The sequence below is a fragment of the Zootoca vivipara genome, chromosome 9, assembly GCF_963506605.1.
Source record: "Zootoca vivipara chromosome 9, rZooViv1.1, whole genome shotgun sequence".
Taxonomy (NCBI): Eukaryota; Metazoa; Chordata; class Lepidosauria; order Squamata; family Lacertidae; genus Zootoca; species Zootoca vivipara.
Genome location: NC_083284.1, coordinates 43,809,462 through 43,827,851, shown reverse-complemented (window position 1 = coordinate 43,827,851; position 18,390 = coordinate 43,809,462). Strand labels below are relative to the sequence as shown.

The 18,390-nt window shown below is 44.8% G+C and overlaps 1 protein-coding gene across 6 annotated transcripts in view; it reads right to left on the bottom strand.

Moving 5' to 3' along the window:
* Positions 1-17,778, bottom strand: part of KLHL2 (kelch like family member 2) — a 41,203-nt gene extending 23,425 nt beyond the window's left edge. For 2 of the 6 annotated variants that reach the window (XM_035111659.2, XM_035111652.2), the window contains exons 1-4: positions 17,461-17,776; positions 11,589-11,714; positions 8,299-8,405; positions 5,956-6,077 (exon numbers count right to left, since the gene is read on the bottom strand). In XM_035111659.2, coding sequence (XP_034967550.2) covers positions 5,956-6,077; positions 8,299-8,405; positions 11,589-11,714; positions 17,461-17,489 — 384 coding nt within the window. In that variant the 5' untranslated portion in view covers positions 17,490-17,776. Of the gene's footprint in view, positions 1-5,955; positions 6,078-8,298; positions 8,406-11,588; positions 11,715-12,029; positions 17,421-17,460 lie in introns of those variants that run through there. The other 4 variants (XM_035111654.2, XM_035111653.2, XM_035111655.2 and 1 more) reach the window with 4 other exon arrangements.
* Positions 17,779-18,390: the final 612 nt, after the last annotated feature.

The window sequence follows — 18,390 nt, the reverse complement described above, 5'->3', positions numbered from 1 at the left end:
TCTTTGTCGTGCTGGTGCTTGAGCCGTTCCATAGTTGCAGGGTGCTGGCAACTCATGCCAATCCTCCCTCGGCATCTCTCTCTTCTGCTTTAGATGCTGCCAACTTCATGCCGGCTGCTCCATTTGCAGCCCTCTTCCCTCGGGGTAGCCATCAAAAGATTGTGGGCTTGCTGTCACAGATGGGGTGTTGGCTACTCCCGAGTAAGCACTCCACACATCCTCTGGATTTTCATAGTTTTATTGTGCATGCTATATACAGTGGTGAGATGTCTCAAATCATGTCTGCTCTGCATGGGGCAGAAGCCCACAATGGCCTCTCGTGGGCTCTGACCCCCCTTTTAAGACTCCAAACGCCCCTCCTCCTTGCTCTATGGGTCCTCCGTGGTCCCAAACCAGGCTCCTGAGGTGCCGTTCTCTCTCCTCCCTCCTTTCCAGCCCCTGCTGAAGCTAGCTCCTCCCCTGCTTCCCTGCTACCAACCTGGAGCTGAGCCACCAGGACTCTGCAGAGCCCTGGACCCGTCTTAACCCTTCCTGTTCCTGATTTGAACTCCCAGACTTGCTGCTGCTCTCCCATCTGGTGGAAGTAAGCAGAGTGGGCTGCTCTCTGCAAGCCCTCTCTCTTACAATTACGCTTCCTGTTGTAGATATTACCTTAAAATAGCTTGTGCAGAGGGAACGTCGGACTCATCAGACATTTATATTTCATATACGGGCCCTATTCAGGTGTTCAATCTCCTCACAAGTAAGGAAAAGAAGAGAGAATCAGGGGTACAGTTTAAAGCCCTCTACAAGTTTGAGGGGAAAGGTCTGAAGCGGGAAGCCACCTTCTAAATCAGGCATCCCCAAACTTTGGCCCTCCAGATGTTTTGGACTATAATTCCCATCTTCCCCGACCACTGGTCCTGTTAGCTAGGGATCATGGGAGTTGTAGGCCAAAACGTCTGGAGGGCCACAGTTTGGGGGTGCCTGTCCTAAATCATCACACAGGGAGCCTCCATGAATAGGAGGCAGCTCCTCACTTCAGATCTTCCCCCTCAAACACATGAAGGATTCTAACCTGAGTAGCAATGACACACCAGAGGGGGTGTGGGACGTGACAGCACATCCTGCTTCCTCAGTCTTATGAGGAGACTGAAACACTTGAATAGGGTGACTGTGTACCTCCGGCAACTGCCTCCCGATCCCCTACAGCCTCACTCTTACGTAATATCTGCCACAGCTTCAAGAATTTGGGATAACACAAAGTAATAATCTTGAACTAGAAACTGCATAGCAGGGTAGAAGGTACTGACTTAGCAGATCGCTGTCAAGGTTTAGGCTGCAAGCCTAACCACATTTATTCACTTCGAGAGTAAAGGTCCAGTGAAGTCAATTGGAGATACATTTGAGAAAGCCTGCCCAAGATTGGGCTGTTGGGACTAATGTCCTGCAAGAGGCAAAGATTATGCAGCTCACTGGATGGTAGAACGCAGCCCATTCCTTGCATTTGCTCTTTGGCGGTCTGAATACTAAAATCTTCAGATGCCCTCTCTTTACCAGGGAAGGGTCTTTCTCAATCGTGGCGCCTCAATGGTGTGATTCCCTTCCCAGCACCTACTCCAAATTTGTTTTGGCACCACGTGAAGAGCCTTCTGTTTTATCTTACTGGTAGTTGGTGTCAGGGGATTGTTGCGGCTACTCCCGAGTAAAGACGCTCCAGTCCGTTCTGTCTTTACAGGTTTTATTGTGCATACTATTTACAGTGCAGAGATAGCAGAAAACATGACATCCTAGTCACTTGCAGAATCTGGCAATGGCGCCCTTCCGCTCTGGGGCCAGCATAATAGCTTGGGCACCCCGAAACTCCGCCCTCTCACCCTGCGTTTGGGCGCGCGCCTCAATTCGGGCGCCGGAAGCGGCTGTGCTCCCTCCTCCACTTGTGGGCTAGGGCAGTGCAAGGGTTCTGACACATCGCTGAGCCTTCCTTCCTCCACTAGTTGGCTTGGGCGGTGCAAGGGCTCGGATACCTCACTAAGCCTTCCCTCCCTTCCGCTCCCCTCCTCATTTCCCCCGCCTGACCCGCTGCTACCGCTCTCGCTGGGCGAAGTGCTGGTCAGGATGATGGGGGGGAGGCTCCCTGTAGGGAGTTCCCCTGACAGTTGGGTTTGCTGCTATTAATTTTCCTTCTTTAAACACATTAGGCTGCATCCAATGTTAGTGTAAGGAGGCTACACAGCACTTTGCATACTTCAAAGTGTATTCTATTAGACACTAGGCTGGACTTTGATGATGGAGAAGAGGTACAGCTGCAGTTATGGAAACTAGAATTCTGTGGCTACAAACTGAGGGTCTCTGCAACTGATTCCAGAGGCATTAGATTTGGCAGCCTTTATGGGCATCAATTTATGCTCCTTCTTCACTTCAGATTTTCATGTATATGCCACATTCCCTTTGTTTGCAACCTGAACAAGCAGGCTGCACTGTGGCTGCTGTCCTTCTTGGTGGTATAATGACTTCCTTATATACAATTCTCTTTTTTTTATTAAAAAAACAACCAGCTGCTGTGAATTACTACAGTATGCAAATAGTGCGTGCAATGCCCTCCATCTTGTATATAAATGGCGTGTGTAAATACCAGTGATCTAATGATCTTGTCCTTTGCAATTTGAGTCCTATTTCCTGTTAAGTATGACTTGCCAGTATCTTTCAACTCATTATCTGGTACAGCATGTAGCATTTCTGACAAACTGTTTGGCCAAATGTTCACTAAACGCAAGAAAATGTCTCAAGCTGTTGCGTAGTCAACACTTTCAATGGCACCAATTAAGGATTTTTAACACCTAATAGTTTGCTGGCTTAAAAAAAATCCTTAATTGTTAGGATGGGTTTGACCAGTTTGACATAGAATTAAACTACTGTGAGTTTAATTCACACTATTTTCATCACTCTTTGCAGAGACTGCAAATCCCTTGGAGACTTATCTACTGTTTTGTGGAATACAGGCTGCGAGTACAAATATAAGTAAAACGAACTGCTTATAAAAGAGCTTTGGAGATGGGGGATCTCTATGTAATCAATGTATTAGGTGCCAATCCCAATGACTTTGGAAAGACATTTTTGTGGGGCCAAAGCTCTTCAAATATGTGAAAACGAAGAAGCAAGTTAAAAGTGCATCAGAATACCAAATGTTGGCTATACAACAGAAGTCATTCTCTTGCTGACCGTGTGTGTGTGTGTATGCATGCATGCATGTGTATATTATATAGGTAAAAACAGCTGTGTCAACACTCAGGACCAAATTAATATGATGCTGGCAGTTCTGCATGCTTTACATGTGACTTTCCCCTATTCACATAGGGAGTGGCAATCAAATTTAACAGAAAAAGAGGAGCACGGGTGTGAGACATTGTACTCTCGCTGCACCCACTGTTCACCTCCCTGCACCTCTTAACAAGCACTTTTCCCTTTCCCAAGCAGACTTACAGCATCAAAGCTTAGCTAAAGGGAGGTGGTTTGTAAGCACTCAAGGGCTACAGGAAGACAAGTCATGCGCTTAAAAACGAGACCTACACCTTCCCTCCTTTCTGTGCAACTGGCCAGTTGGACTAGATGACTCTCATGATTCCTTCCAACTCTACAATTCTATGATCCTACATTGGTCTCAAAGCGCCACATCACAACTCTTAATTGAAAAACATGCACAGAGGCCTTCCAAGCAGAATAATCTTTAGGCAGAATCTTTACAGCAGCTGCCATCATTAATACCGTGTTAGATACCGGTACTGCGATCCAGATGGATACTCAGGAAATGTAATATGGTGGTACCTCGACTTACAAAAGCCTCGACTTCCGAAGGTTTCGACTTACAAAGTCTGCAAACCCGGAAGTATTTTCGCCGCACGCGTGTTCTACGCCTGCGCAGAAGCGGCGCGCGCGGTCTGCGCATTCTCAAAGTGCAAAATCGTGCTTCGCGCATGCGCAAAAATGGACACTTCGACATCCAAAGGTTTCGACTTACGAAGAGCGCCGCGGAACAGATCTCCTTCGTAAGTCGAGGTACCACTGGAACAGCACATTGGACGGCTTATTATTGCAGTATGTAGGCTGGAATCAGAAACAGTATATAAAGCTGAATGAAGAGTGTCCATGAATAATGGTTGATGTTGCTGCACCAAGATCTCTGCTACTCCTACATGCCACATTTTGCCCTAATAGTTCAAGCAATGACATTTACCACTTTGGCTGAGCCTGAGTACTGCAAATGCTGAACACTGTACACTGAAAGATTAGTAACGTAAGAAACCAGAGCTCTCAAAGTGAAACCCAAGTCCCTCCCATCACTAAAGAGATGGGCATCTGATTTCTGGTAAGCGAACAATCATTTTTCTTAATCTGTAGGGATGGCTATTGCAGCAGTCATAGTTCATAGCAGTTCTGCAGCGAGTAAGGATGCGGCAGTACCAACCCAAATGGAACAGTGATATTATTCTGTTTAAGACTGCAATAGGGTCTTAAGTACATTGTTGCTACAATTAGGCAATGCTTTTGTGACATTTTAAGTCTTATCATTATCTGCTAAACTAAGGAAATCAGCTTTCAGGTCAGTAAGTTTTGCCGGGAACCAGGCTGGCTGAAGACATTTTGCAGCCCAAGGGGAAGGACCCCTCTCTCTATTCCAGATACAGAAGCTGACCAGTCTGGTGTCTGAATCTTATTTCACAACTGGTGATGGGACAGTATCTTCTTCTGCAGTCAGATAGCAGGCTAGCTTAGGAGGCACAAAGCAGGCTGCATAACACACACACACACACACACACACACACACACACACACACAAACACACACAGCGGTGCCTGTTCCCTGAAGCTCAGCAGAGGGTATTTACATAGAAAAGCTGTATTACAGGTCAACATACGGAATGTACCCAAAGTTTGGGATTAATCATTTTTAACGAAGGGCAATCTGACCTCTGTTATAAAGAACCAATTAATTTTCTTTTAGTAGCAGCATGCCCAGTAGTGGCACGGAATTGGAAGGGATTGGAACACCTGTGTATTTCTCATTGGAAACAGAACGTATGGTTGATTGCTGCATCAGATAAATTAACAAAGAGATGACATGCATTGAATGATACAAACGATGTAGACGGTTTTGCTGAAATATGGCATCCTTTAATAAAATACTTTACTGATAATCCTGAAGAATGGCACGGACTGGACTTCTGCAAATTTGATCTGTCCTGGAAGGGGGAGGCAGGGGCTAACTGATTTTTGTTTTGTAATTGTTGTTATATATAATGGAAATCAATAAAACAACAACAACAACAACAACAACAACAACAACAACAACAACAGAGGTCAGCCCTCTCATTTAGAAAGCTGGCTGATTATGCCTCTTTAGTTAAGAACCTGGACAACTAGTGAACCTGTTCCTCTGTGTGTGTTTTTGAGCTCCTCCAGAATGTAGAACAAATATTTGCTATTTATTTAGCTGTTGCTGGCCACTTCAGCGGCGAGTGCAATGTATGCATGTCAATTTAAATATGATACATACCAATATGTATATTTAGCATCCATATTCAACCATATTCAAACTTTGCCCCTTTTTGCTACACTAGAGCTTCTGACATGCATCAGCAAAGATTTATACCCGAAGGCAGCGTATTTAATGTTACCCTTTCAAGCCACTGCTTTCTCAACTGTTTCCAAGGCTTGCCATTATATTTGATCTACAATTACTAAATGGCTTGTTGAGGACTGTAAAACAGCAGGTGACTTTAAAGTGCAAGTTCTGTATCAGTTATTTTGAACAAGAAAAAGAAGTGCTATAAGATCACATAAATGCTATTAAAAAGCACACATCCTTCTTATGACTAAGATGCTAAAAATAAATGTCATTACCCTCACCGGGGTGGGGGAGTGCCTTACTTTTTGTGCATACCATTAAAGGATGAGTTGACAGTATCCTCCTACTCACCTGTACATTTTCCTGTGTAAGCTGAATTTCAGCAGTGTAAACATATTCAATGAGCATCTTAAGGGTCCATCCATCAACTTCCTTTATTCGAACTCTCTTTGCCTGACTCTCGCTCATTTCACCTATAATACATGGTTGTATAGCTCTGTTAATTTAATCAGATACTGGCAATTGGCATCAACATGTTGCAGTTCCAGGGAGCTTCCTCAGCACAAAAACTTTCCTCTAAGAGAAGAGAAAGGAAAAGCTTATTCTCCAGAAGGAAGCTATATAGATCAGTGTGTCTCTTTTTGGAAGACACCCCCTCATCCCTAATAAAAACTACAAGGTACTAGGAAAATATTTTGAATTAATGGAGAAACTATCAGGTTTAGCTATGCTTCTTGCTATGATTTGCACAAAACTTTGAAAACCTTGGATGCCAGTCTAAAATGTCTATATCTATTTGTAACTTCAGAGCTAAAAACTTCATGGGTTCATAAAACTCAGCACATGACAACTATGCAGAAAAGGCACCAAAGCACTCATACAAACTGGAATAAAGACTTGATACAATGAGCTTTCAATATATTTAAATGATACCAGTAGAAACTGCCTTAGAAAATTCTACCAGCACACAAGGAGGATTATTCGCAGCAGCATTTGATTCACTGTCTCTCAAAACATTTTCACCTCTAGCCAGAAAATAGGGAAATATGGTGTCAGCTTGTGGAGGCTGAAATGCTGGTCATGAAGACCATCTGCAGTGCCAGCACAAACATTTGCAAGCGAATAGGATTCAGAACAAGACTCCAAGACCAGAAAAAGGCAGTGCCTCTAATGGCAATGAAGTATGTCCAAGGTATATTTAACTGCTTCTGCTCTGGTCTTTGACCACAATAAAGATATCGACTGACTGCTTCTGCTCAACAGCAGGAAAAAGCCTACTGCAACTTGTAGTACAGTCCCAAAGTAATTGGGCTGTATCCAACATCAACCATACTTATTTGGATACAGCCCACTGCGCCTGGCAGGTGCAGCCAACATAGCATTGCTAGACTCCAGCTCCCATCAGCCCTGCCTGCTGGCATAGGCTGATGGGAACTGGAGCTGAACAACATCTGGAGTATACCACATTGGCTACCCCTGCAGTATGGGATAGAATTACAAAACAAGGCAGATGCTGAAAGCAGAAGAATTACACAGAATAGTCAATAGTTTGGTCCTTTTGGAATATGTTTTCTGAGCTGTAACATAAAACTCCCAGACTCTACACATACATAGGCAACAGAGATGCTAAAACTCCTGCCTGTGAAGCCAGAGCACAAAACCCAATCGCAACGGACGATGGGACAGACAGCGGTGAATTTTTTAACTTGAGGGGTTTTTTTTGCTGTTCTCTTGCTGCCATTGTTAATTATCCCTTTGTGTATACTATTTTTTATTTGTATTACATCTGAAAGCCACCATGGCAGCCCCTCTGAAGACCCAAAGATGGATCATAATTTTCTAAATAAAAATGGCGTGTGAAGGCAGACCAGAGCCATCAGGGAGTGTGTTCAGTCACAACAATGGACTACCTTTGATTACACACATCGAACAAAAGCATTTAAGCCGACAGAAGAACCTCTAACTTGTATGAGAGCTCCATATTTTTCTTTCACCTATCTTTTAAGACACCTGAATCAAAATAATGCACGTAGTGATTGACTTGGTCTGAAAATAAGAATTCCTAACGTAAGAAACTTTAGTATAAAGCGAAAGGAGGCTTAGTCAGAGCTTCAATACGAATACTTTCCTGATGACTGACTGAATATTTATCTTAAACGACACTGAAGTCATCTAAAGAAGAGACTGTGAATCTGTGGCCCTCTGTGTGAGGTTGGGCTACAGTTCCCATCATTCCTGGCCACTGGTCATGCTGGTTTGGAATTCAGAGCACAACAGCTGGAAGGCCATCTGCACACCAACCCCAAAGACAAATGCAACCATTCTTGTGTCCTGAAAACCCACTAACATTTCAGCCTTAAACACACAGCATAAGCAGTGCAAGGAGAGAGAGAGAAAAGGAGAAAAAACCCAGCTGGCATTGATAATTTACGGCAAGATATACAGTCCAGCTGTCACTTAGAGTTATGCAAAGAATACTAAAACATGAACTCCAGCAATAAGACGGCAAAGTCATTAAGTCCTCCATGCCTGTTAATAGCTTGACATTTTCAAATATTGCAACTGATGGCTCAACACTCTCTCACACCCCACAACCCCTCCCAATTCCATTTCCGCTGCAGTGTTTTGACCTTGTATACTCGTTTAGCTATGCTATAGTTTCAAGAAGTAATAAAAAAGAAAGTAGTACAGTACCTGTAAACATGGCATGGAAGTATGGGCTGCAAGCTGCTAACACAACTCTATGAGCTGCAATTTCCATGTCTTCAGCTACTATTGTCACATCACACAGCAAGTTTTGACTATGTAGAAAAAGAGAAAAGAAGAGGATGCTTTGTGAACAATGCAGAATCTGGAAGAAAGCAAACGTCTACTGTCTGTTTTGGAAAGCTGCTTGTGTGCCCTGTATTCGGACCCCTCTTGAGATATCATGACCAAATTCTGCATGATGGTGCTAGAGATCAAGGCGCAGGTTTTTATCTATGTTTGGATACAATCAGATGCCATTTTGAATTAAGATGGAAGATGTTTAAAACTGCACTGGTTTTAACCTCTAATTTAAAAACTGCATTACCGGTAATTTTTTTGTTTCTTAGAATTCCTAAACAGCACCTATGAAGCTGCTAATATTATATACTCTCCCCAAGAATCTTTTAAGATATATTTAATTTCCAGTGGGTAAAGTACAGTCATACCTCGGTTTAAGTACGCTTCGGTTTGAGTACTTTCAGTTTAAGTACTCCGCGGACCTGTCTGGAATGGATTAATCCACTTTCCATTACTTTCAGTAAGAAAGTTCGCTTCAGGTTAGGTACGCTTCAGGTTAAGTACGGACTTCCAGAACCAATTACACTCATACTTTGGGTTAAGTACGCTTCAGGTTGAGTATTCTGCAGACCCATCTGGAATGGATTAATCCACTTTCCATTACTTTCAATGGGAAAGTTCGCTTCAGGTTAAGTACGCTTCAGTTTAAGTATTCCGCGGACCGTCTGGAACGGATTAATCCACTTTCCATTACTTTCAATGGGTTAGTTCGCTTCAGGTTAAGTACGCTTTAGGTTAAGTACAGACTTCTGGAACCAATTGTGTACTTAAACCGAGGTACGACTGTATAACCATTACCCTCTTTGATGAAAGTTACCAATTGGGAACAGAGAGTTTTGCTAAACCCCACCAATATCAGTCCCCACCTCCCCGCATCTTAAAAAATAAAATGAGGAGAGTGAAGCCAAAGTCCAGAAGCTTACTGCTCCTCTTGGTAGTGATGATGTCAGTATTAACATGTCTCTCTTAGCTTATTTTTATTGCATCACATCTGCAGCTCTCCACTAATCACACCTTCATCTTATTAAGAACTATTAACTTCATTGGTATTCCTGTTTTACAGATGGAGAACCAAGGGCAAAAGACAACTGCTTGTCCAACATCACACAATGAATCTCAAACTCAAAAATATTGATCCAATGTTCTAGTCACTGAATTAGGACCATACATGGTTTCACTACCTGGACCTTTCCCCTTGATCCCTCATTCATTCATTTTATTTGTACACTACTTTTACACACACACACACACACACACACACACACACACACATCAAGCTCAAAGCAGCTTACAACAAAGAAACTGGATGCATTTTAAACAAACACTACAAAAAAAACAATTTCATAACAAAACAGCAAAACAATAACATAACAACACTTTCATAATAACATAGCAAAACCCAAGCTGAATTCAAGCCATTCAAAAGGAGGAAAATTTGTTATTGGGGTGCGTTCAAAGCAGGAAGAGGCAAGACAGATGGCAGAATCACTTGCAGGATGGGTGAAGCTCAGAGAGGCAAAACAACAATTTATTAATATAAAGATAGTTTCATACTAATTGCCAAGATTCAATTTGCCTATAAATGGAAGAAGTTGAACATCAAGTGCGTCCCTCCAAACTGAATTTTAAAGAGGCAAATGAACTCAAGGACATTTCGTTTAAAAACATGAGAGCAAGGAATTTCTGGTTGTGAGGAATGAAATGTATGCAGAACACAATACTGTGACCCTTATTTCTGCTGGGAGAAGACCTAGCAGACAGCTGAGTGCAGTCTGTGCACAGAATAGCTACGGCTTCCACATTCGTGGATGTCAGACTAGTTTACCCTCCTGTCCTCCCAAGATGGCAGGTCCTAATCAAGCTTACTCACAAAACCCTGAGACTTACAAAGCAGGTTTACATGTTATATGTGTGACGGCGTCCTCTTGCAATGACTAAGGAGAGGCAAGTCACCTGCCCTAGCTCTGGAGAGCAGCACCTGCGGATGTCCATAATGGCACAAAGTTTCCAAAGTGGGGACAACGCCATCCCCAACTCCAGGGCTGGCCCCAGTCATTGCATGAGGATCTCTTCATGCATATAATGGGCAAAGAAGTCTCATAATGCAAACAGGATAGAAGTTACCAACTAACTGTATTATTGCCGAACAAAATCAAGGTGCCATGAGCCAAAAAAGGGGGAGACACGTGTGCCATCCCAGGCATGGGTGCACAAGACTTTGAACAAAGGATGCGGGAGCTATACATAAAAAGAGTAGACAAAATACTTTAAAAGTGGAGGACAGGGGCAATATCAAGTAGAAAAGTGACCACCAACTAGGCTCAAAAACAAAACCATTTCTTACAATTCTATCCCTTCGTCTCCACTTCATTGTCACAGCAACTATCCTAATAGGGATTATGGAATTTATCTCATGGCCCAAGACAGTTCTCATAACTTTCTTTCCTATGGGGCAGGTTATGCCCCATAGGACTGGACCAAAATCACCCAGTAAGATTTAGGACAGGGGTCAGCAACCTTTTTCAGCCATGGGCCGGTCCACAGTCCCTCAGACCATGTGGTGGGCCGGACTATATTGGGGGGGGGGGGTGAACAAATTCCTATGCCCCACAAATAACCCAGAGATGCATTTTAAATAAAAGGACACATTCTACTCATGCCAAAACACTCTGGTTCCCGGACAGTCTGTGGGCCGGATTGAGAAGGCGATTTGGCCGCATCCGGCCTTCGGGCCTTAGGTTGCCTACCATGGTTTAGGGCTTTGGGGGAAATGGGAGGGAGGGGGAAGGACAGCTGGGGCCACAGAGCTCCCACTGCTTGAAAACAGCCCATCTGTTTTGCAGAGAGTTTGTAGCAACCCACATTTAAGATGCAGAACTACCATCATGAATGGATACAGAAGCGTAGGCTTCTACATATGGAAAAGTTTATCTAGATGCAACTCACTTTATGCCCCCCTCTACACACACACCCCCCGGCAAAAAGAAAACCAACTTTCTTTAGGGAGCTGCTTTTGAGGGGAAGACAGCTGTGCATGCAGAAGAGAATCTCCAGATCCCACCTTAGGATATGATGCTAGCCTGTACATCCCATTGATGGCAAAGCTCAGTGAATGACCAGACAAGCAATCGGACTATGCGTATATCCAGAAGTAGTACCTTCTTAATTCATTCATAACTTTGAAAGCGTTCTTCATATGCCAAGGATTCACTGTAACAGGACAGTGCTTTTCAGTATTATCATCTTTCAGATCCAGAGGTTTCTGCTGGCACAGTTTGGTACATCTGCAAGTAAGAAAGGCTGTTTCATTAACTGTCTGCTGGAGAGTTTGTCACCAACATGGGCTAAAAGGTTTTACCACCTACATTTCTAAAGCCTCCGTATCACCACTACCTGAAGAAATGAAGCCAGGTGCAGAACTTTGCTTTGACCGGGCCCTCGACACTCATGACAAACAACCCAAACCTCTGAACGATTTAGATCCATGCATATAAATGCTCCAAGACACACAAAAACACACCCATATTTAATCAGATTAAATTACTGATAGCAGATCAAAACAGTGCCAGTTAAAGGAAGTCGCTCTAATGGATACTTACTCAAGATGTACTAACAGATTGCAAGGAAAGAGGTCAAAATGATGTGCTCTTTAGCCAAACCTGAAAGAAAGAAAAAAGCCCTAGTGCCACGACTTACCTGCACCTGCAAATGATACACTATAGTCAAAACATGAGCGCCAATGTCCTTCCCCAAACCTGCTTGCCTTCCGATGTTTTGGATTGCAATTCCATCATCTCTAACCATGCTGGCTCGGCCTGATGGGAACTGAAGTCCCACAACACCTGGAGGGCTGTGCTAGTATGACAACACATGGGCCTGATATCTCACACTACTTCATTTGAGGAGACTTCCCCCCCTGCCTGCCAATCAAGGCAGCAAGAATGGCCACTGACAATATCTCATTATGCTAAAATGGAGCTGCTCTGTAACTCAAGTCATCACATATTAGCAATTGCTCCAAAGGTCAGAGTAGAGAGGCAAGCACAGGGCTTATCCCACAAGTTTGAGCCACTAGTTACCGTGCAAATGCATCAGGATCAGATTGTCCTTCTAACAAATCAGTCCTAAAGGTCACAGTGAATGTCTGTGACAAAGTGAGTCAATCAATCAGTGAATGCAGAGCCTTCGCGTCAAATGTCTGTATCCAAGCACCAAAGAGATCAAGGGGAAGACAAACTTGGCCTTTCAAAGAAAATAGATCAGCTCAAACCATCATTCTTACTAACTTTTTTTAGACACTGTTTTCTAGTCATTGCATTTCTAGTTACCAAGTGTCTCTCATGCTACGGAAATTGCCTCTATATATCACCAAGTCCATTACATTAAGGGAGCATGCATGGTATTTTATTTTTTATTTTTGCAGTTGCTCAATATCCTTTTCTCTTCCTGTCCTTTCTGAGGCTTGCCTGCCTGGATAGCTCAGTTGGTTAGTGTGTGGTGCTGATAATGCCGAGGTTGCAGGTTTGATTCCCATACGGGGCAGCTGCGTATTCCTGCATTGCAATGGTTTGGACTAGGACTGCCCTGAGACCTGTGAGTATAGGGCAGTATGTAAATTCAATACATACATATAGCAGGATGCAGGTGAAGTTAGTTGAACTGAGGTCCTACTGAAATCGATGGAATGGAACAAATTAGTCATATTTGGTTGTCACTGAAATAAATTCAATAAATAATAACAGATGATCCTCAGGGTCCCTTCCAATTCTATGACTACTCTTCTATTACTTCTTTTAGTTTGTGCCAGTTCTGGAAGAGATCCCATCCACTTTAAGATCTTTTACAGTGGATCAATCCAGCAAGCATGGCACCACTGCTTGCCCAACCGGCGCTTCCAGCTGTAGTGCAGCCCAACTTCTGAAAGTTCAACAATTCTTCAACAAACCGCAAGGAGGTGCAATGGACAAGATCGAGCTCATAGAAGACCTTCAAGCAACAAGCAACTAATAAGTCTCATAAATGAAATGAAAGATGCTAGCACAGTGTGGGTAAGGTCCCAGCAACCATCTTAACTTGCTAAGAGTACTAAATCTGCATCTAAACGTATTAGTTACTATGCCTTGTGACATTGCCCCTAGTCTTTTAAGTGCATAGCAATGCCCCTTGTTGATACATGGTTCTTCAAGCATGCTAAAATTATATTCAAATGCAAATTAATGTATTAACTTTTATTGTTAAAAGCTAAATAATGTAAACGAAGTGTACGCTACTGTGCAGTCATGTCTTAAAAGTATTTGAAAATAAAAACATTTCAGAAGTACCGAAATACGAATTTCCACGAAAAGTTTTTAATATGTTTGAATATAACATGTAAACAACACGAAGTGTGCCTTGTTTTCCTGAACAAAGCACTTCACTTCAAATAATTCTGGCTACTGAGTGGAAAATTAAATACTCCAAACAGCACATAAAACCAACAATGACATGGTTATTTTTTAAAAAAATAGCTTTGCTAACTGAATATAACTCCAACATGCTAAAGTAGATCTTAGCCAATTTAGGACAGAAAATATTTCTTTGGGGGTGGGGTGGGGGTTAAAGTTTCCAGAAAATCCACATCGCTGTGAAACTCTCAAAGAAAAAATCCTAAGAAAAGGTGACATAAAGCACAGAGAAACTTGTGTACATATGGACCGCCCCTCTCCTTCTGCTTCAATAAACCATTTTAAGAATCAAGGAAGTGCCCCTGGTCTTAACTACTTTGTGTCTCTGTTTATATGACAAATGGCCAGGAGTCAAACTTTATGCCGACACCAAATAACATGAGCCCCAGCTACTTGTCTTTGCCACTTGTTTTTTCTTTCCAGTAGGGTTTATCTTTTAATACACCGGGATTACATTGTGTTGCATCGTATTCTCAAAAAACGGTCCAATAACTCATTATAAAGAGGTGCTAACATACAATTGGCACCCACCTCTACCTCATTCTACCTACTATTCCAAGAATCAAGCCTGATAAACAACTTAACATTTATCCGTGTTGCTTGCATGGTTGATTATAAGACAACAGCCAGCGGGATGCTCCCCGCTTCCCGCCAAGATGCTCAGTCTGCCAGGCAGGAAATGGAAGGGATCTGTTGCCATTTAGACTAGAAGATAGACACTTAACTCTTAGTTTGGGGACATGGCATGTCCATCTGCTTTCACATTCCTTACAACACATATATATGGGTAGCAATACGTCTTTCTGTAGCTCCACTGACCTCAGAAATCGTTGGATATCGTTCTTAGAAGCCTATCCACTAAGAGGCATCTGGCAGGCCACTATGGAAAACAGGATGTTATTCTAGATAAGGTGTGAGGGACCTTTGGCCCTCCAGGTATTGCCAAACTACAACTCCCATCAGACCTAGCATGCATGCCTAGAGGCCGAGGACAATGTGCACTGCAGTTCAGCAACAATTGGAGAGCCAACAGCTCCCCAAACCTGGACCTGATGAACTACTGGTCTTAATATGCACCTCATCCATCCACCCCTTTTCTTTCATCATGCACAAAACTGTCTGTCCCAGAAGATCTTCTTCAATCTAATGCGACAAACAACAGGCTCGCTTCCCCTTGGATTAATCGCTGCAGCGGATTCTTAAACTTGTTCCAATACATTTCACCTTCCTAGCTTCAAGAAACAGGACTTTGGAGGAACCTTAACTCAACTCTTCTTAGAATCTTTGGGGATCACACAACCCTTCTAACCCAGGCATCCCCAAACTTCGGCCCTCCAGATGTTTTGGACTACAATCCCCATCATCCCTGATCACTGGTCCTGTTAGCTAGGGATCATGGGAGTTGTAGGCCAAAACATCTGGAGGGCCGCAGTTTGGGGATGCCTGCTCTAACCTATGGCAATTTTTTTGCTAATACCCATTACCTGAAGCACTTTACATCCAGCATTTGGATGTGTAATTCTTGAACAATTTAGGCTGGTTACTTATTTATTTATGCATACATATAGCAGGATGCAGGTGAAGTTAGTTGAACTGAGGTCCTACTGAAATCGATGGAATGGAACAAATTAGTCATATGGTATTTGGTTGTCACTGAAATTAGGTGCCTTAAGTGCAACTAACCTCACCTGGATCCAACCCATAGTTCTCCATTCCCTCCAAATAACGCAGGAGCAAATGAGCTGCCTTGTCTGCTTCATTCCCAGCTTCCACTCCTCTCCAAACTGCTCCCCCACCCGTGTTATTGAGATCTCCACTACCCCCCAAAAAACCTTACTCTTCAGTAACTCAGGCTAGGCCCAAAACCTACATGGAAAGTGGCAGACAAGTGGAAAATATAGCAGGAAGATCCAGTTAATGCAATAATGAATATTAATACGCAACCCCAAAAAATTAAAACAAGGAATTAAATATAGCCACCCACAGACCCTTGCTGGCTCTGGGTCGAGTTAACTTTTCTTTGAAGGAGGTCAGTACAATAGATGCTCTACATCAGGCACCCGCAGACTTCGGCCCTCCAGATGTTTTGGACTACAATTCCCATCATCCCTGACCACTGGTCCCGTTAGCTAGGGATCATGGGAGTTGTAGTCCAAGACATCTGGAGGGCCGGAGTTTGGGGGTGCCTGCTCTACATAATGAAGACTCCAGGGCGGGTCTGAAATCCTGAAAACTGTTGCCCATCAGTGTATATGCATTTCTGAGATGGCCAGACCGGATGGTCTAACTCAGTATATTTCCTGTGTTAGGACAGCAACAATCACTAAGTTTTCAAAAGCAGCATCAGTAATTGTTTGAAGCCTGGGATAATAAGGTTTTGACACACAAAGCTCGAACAAGGCACCAGGTGAGAGCATTCCAGAGTGAAGGCAGCATCCCAGAGAAAGCCCTTTCTCTGCTTACTGTCATCTAACATCTGACAGCAGGGGCACACATCAGTAGAAGGGCCTTTGAGGATGCTCTAACCTACCTGCTGAGTCTTTTAGCTATGTGGGCAACAGGTCTCCACTTCTAGCACATCACTGTGAGGGGCACTGACTTAAACTGCAAACTCACAATGCTATCAGGACCTCTTTCAAAGCAGCAGTTGAAACATATTAGGGTGCATTTTCCTAATCTTTCAATACATGGGTGTTAGAAGTAGTGAACAAAAACCAGAGGAGCAGGGGACAGTTATTTCAAGCTAAAGAATTAAAGTGATTGTGCAGAACAAAACTACAGCCCTCACAGGCAGAAACCATCATTCCTATACACTGCAAGAGCCAAATACACTACTATTCAATAGAAAATTATTACTAATTCAAACAAAAGAACAAACAAGGATAAACTGGTTCTTCTCTTGCTAGCTTGTCCCCAGCCCACATTAGGATTTTTACAAAGCAGATACAGACCGGTAAGTGTGTAGGGCAGACAAACAAGAAAATGCCTGCCTGAAAGCTGCTCCCTTTCACTTAGAATTAATGGAAGTGTTCCCCAAAATTAGACTACAGGCTACCTCAAAACAACCCATACCTACCTTAAGGCCAGGGTCCAGTTCCAAAAAGTGTTTTGGCCTGGAACTTACAGATTCTACGGGCAGTGCTTCTGAGCACGTCCAGAGTGCATTTCTGTTTCCAGACACTCGGCCAGCACCCAAAGGTGTGTGGGACCAGGGAACATCCCATCCACGCCGAGAGCATCGCCCCCAAGGCGACCCTTATATACCAACCCCACTCCCTTTGCTCTGGGGCGCCTGCGGGCTGGCCTCTAACAGGAAACAAACTCTGCCCGTGCTCCGGGGCTCCTAAATAACTGCTCCGTTCGTTCCAAAAAGCAGACCTTCGGCATTCCCAACCCGCGGCCGAGGCCTGGTCCAAAGTACAGGTACACTCTGCCGAGGAGGTGGTAGTGGTAGATGCCCTCCCTTACCCTCTCCAGGATCCCTCGCCTCGTTATTACGCGCGGCCCGGCCCAGCGCCGCGCCTCTCCCCACCGGACCCCCATGCGCACCCAGCCCCAGCGACGCGCGCCCGCCGGCTCCGCTCACCCCAACGGCTGCAGCAGCAGCATCTCCATCGCGGCGGCTCCTCCGCTCGGGCTGCTCTCTCCGGGGAACGCGGGCACCGCGCGCCGGCGCCAGCACCATTCCAGCCGCGAGCGCTGGGACACCCCCGGCAGGACGCCCAGAGGGAGGGAGGCGAGCGCAGCGCCCCCACCCACGGCGGCACCAGCAGCGCCTCCGCCGCCTCGTCCTCCTCCTCCGGCGCTGCCCCGCACCGAAGTGCAGACGGGGTTGCAGCTCCAGCGCCCGCCCGCCGCCTCTGCTGTCCACGCTTTCTCCCCAGATTCCGCCAACCCGGCACTTCCGGGGTCCTAGCCCGACTATCCTAACAGGAGGAGGATTGGGGGCGGGGGGGACGCGACGTCAGCGCGCAACTTGGTGCGGGGTGGCGGGGGGGGGGGGAGAGAGAAGGGAATTGCTCCTACGCGCTCTCCCCCTCCCTGCGCGGTCCTGGAGGCGCGGCGCGGGCGCAGTTCGCGATGGCGGCAGCTGGCGCTGGAGTGGGAGCCGGGCAGCGAGGGGAAAGGCGAGGCAGACGGGAGCTTGCAGTGGAAGGCGACTCTCTGCTCCCCAGGGCTGCGAACTTCAATAAAATATTGGGCTGGGGGAGGGAGTCCCGCCTTGCATAATAAATCACCCCCATCTGAATGGCAAAGCCCATCAACTGGGGCGGGCCTTGGGCCCTTCAGATATTTTAATGGGGTGGTGGTGGCAAAGGGACCACGACCCCCAGGAGTTGACTCCTATGCTCCTCCCGTTTGGAAAACTAGGAGGTTGTGGGGTGTGGTCTCTCTCCAACCCCCTTTTCCTTATGCTTCAGCCTTCAAAGTTTAGATGCAGCCATGAATAGCCTTGTCCAGCTTTGAATCAGGTCGGTTGGGCCCTGTGCAATCATAGAATTGTAGAGAAGGAAAG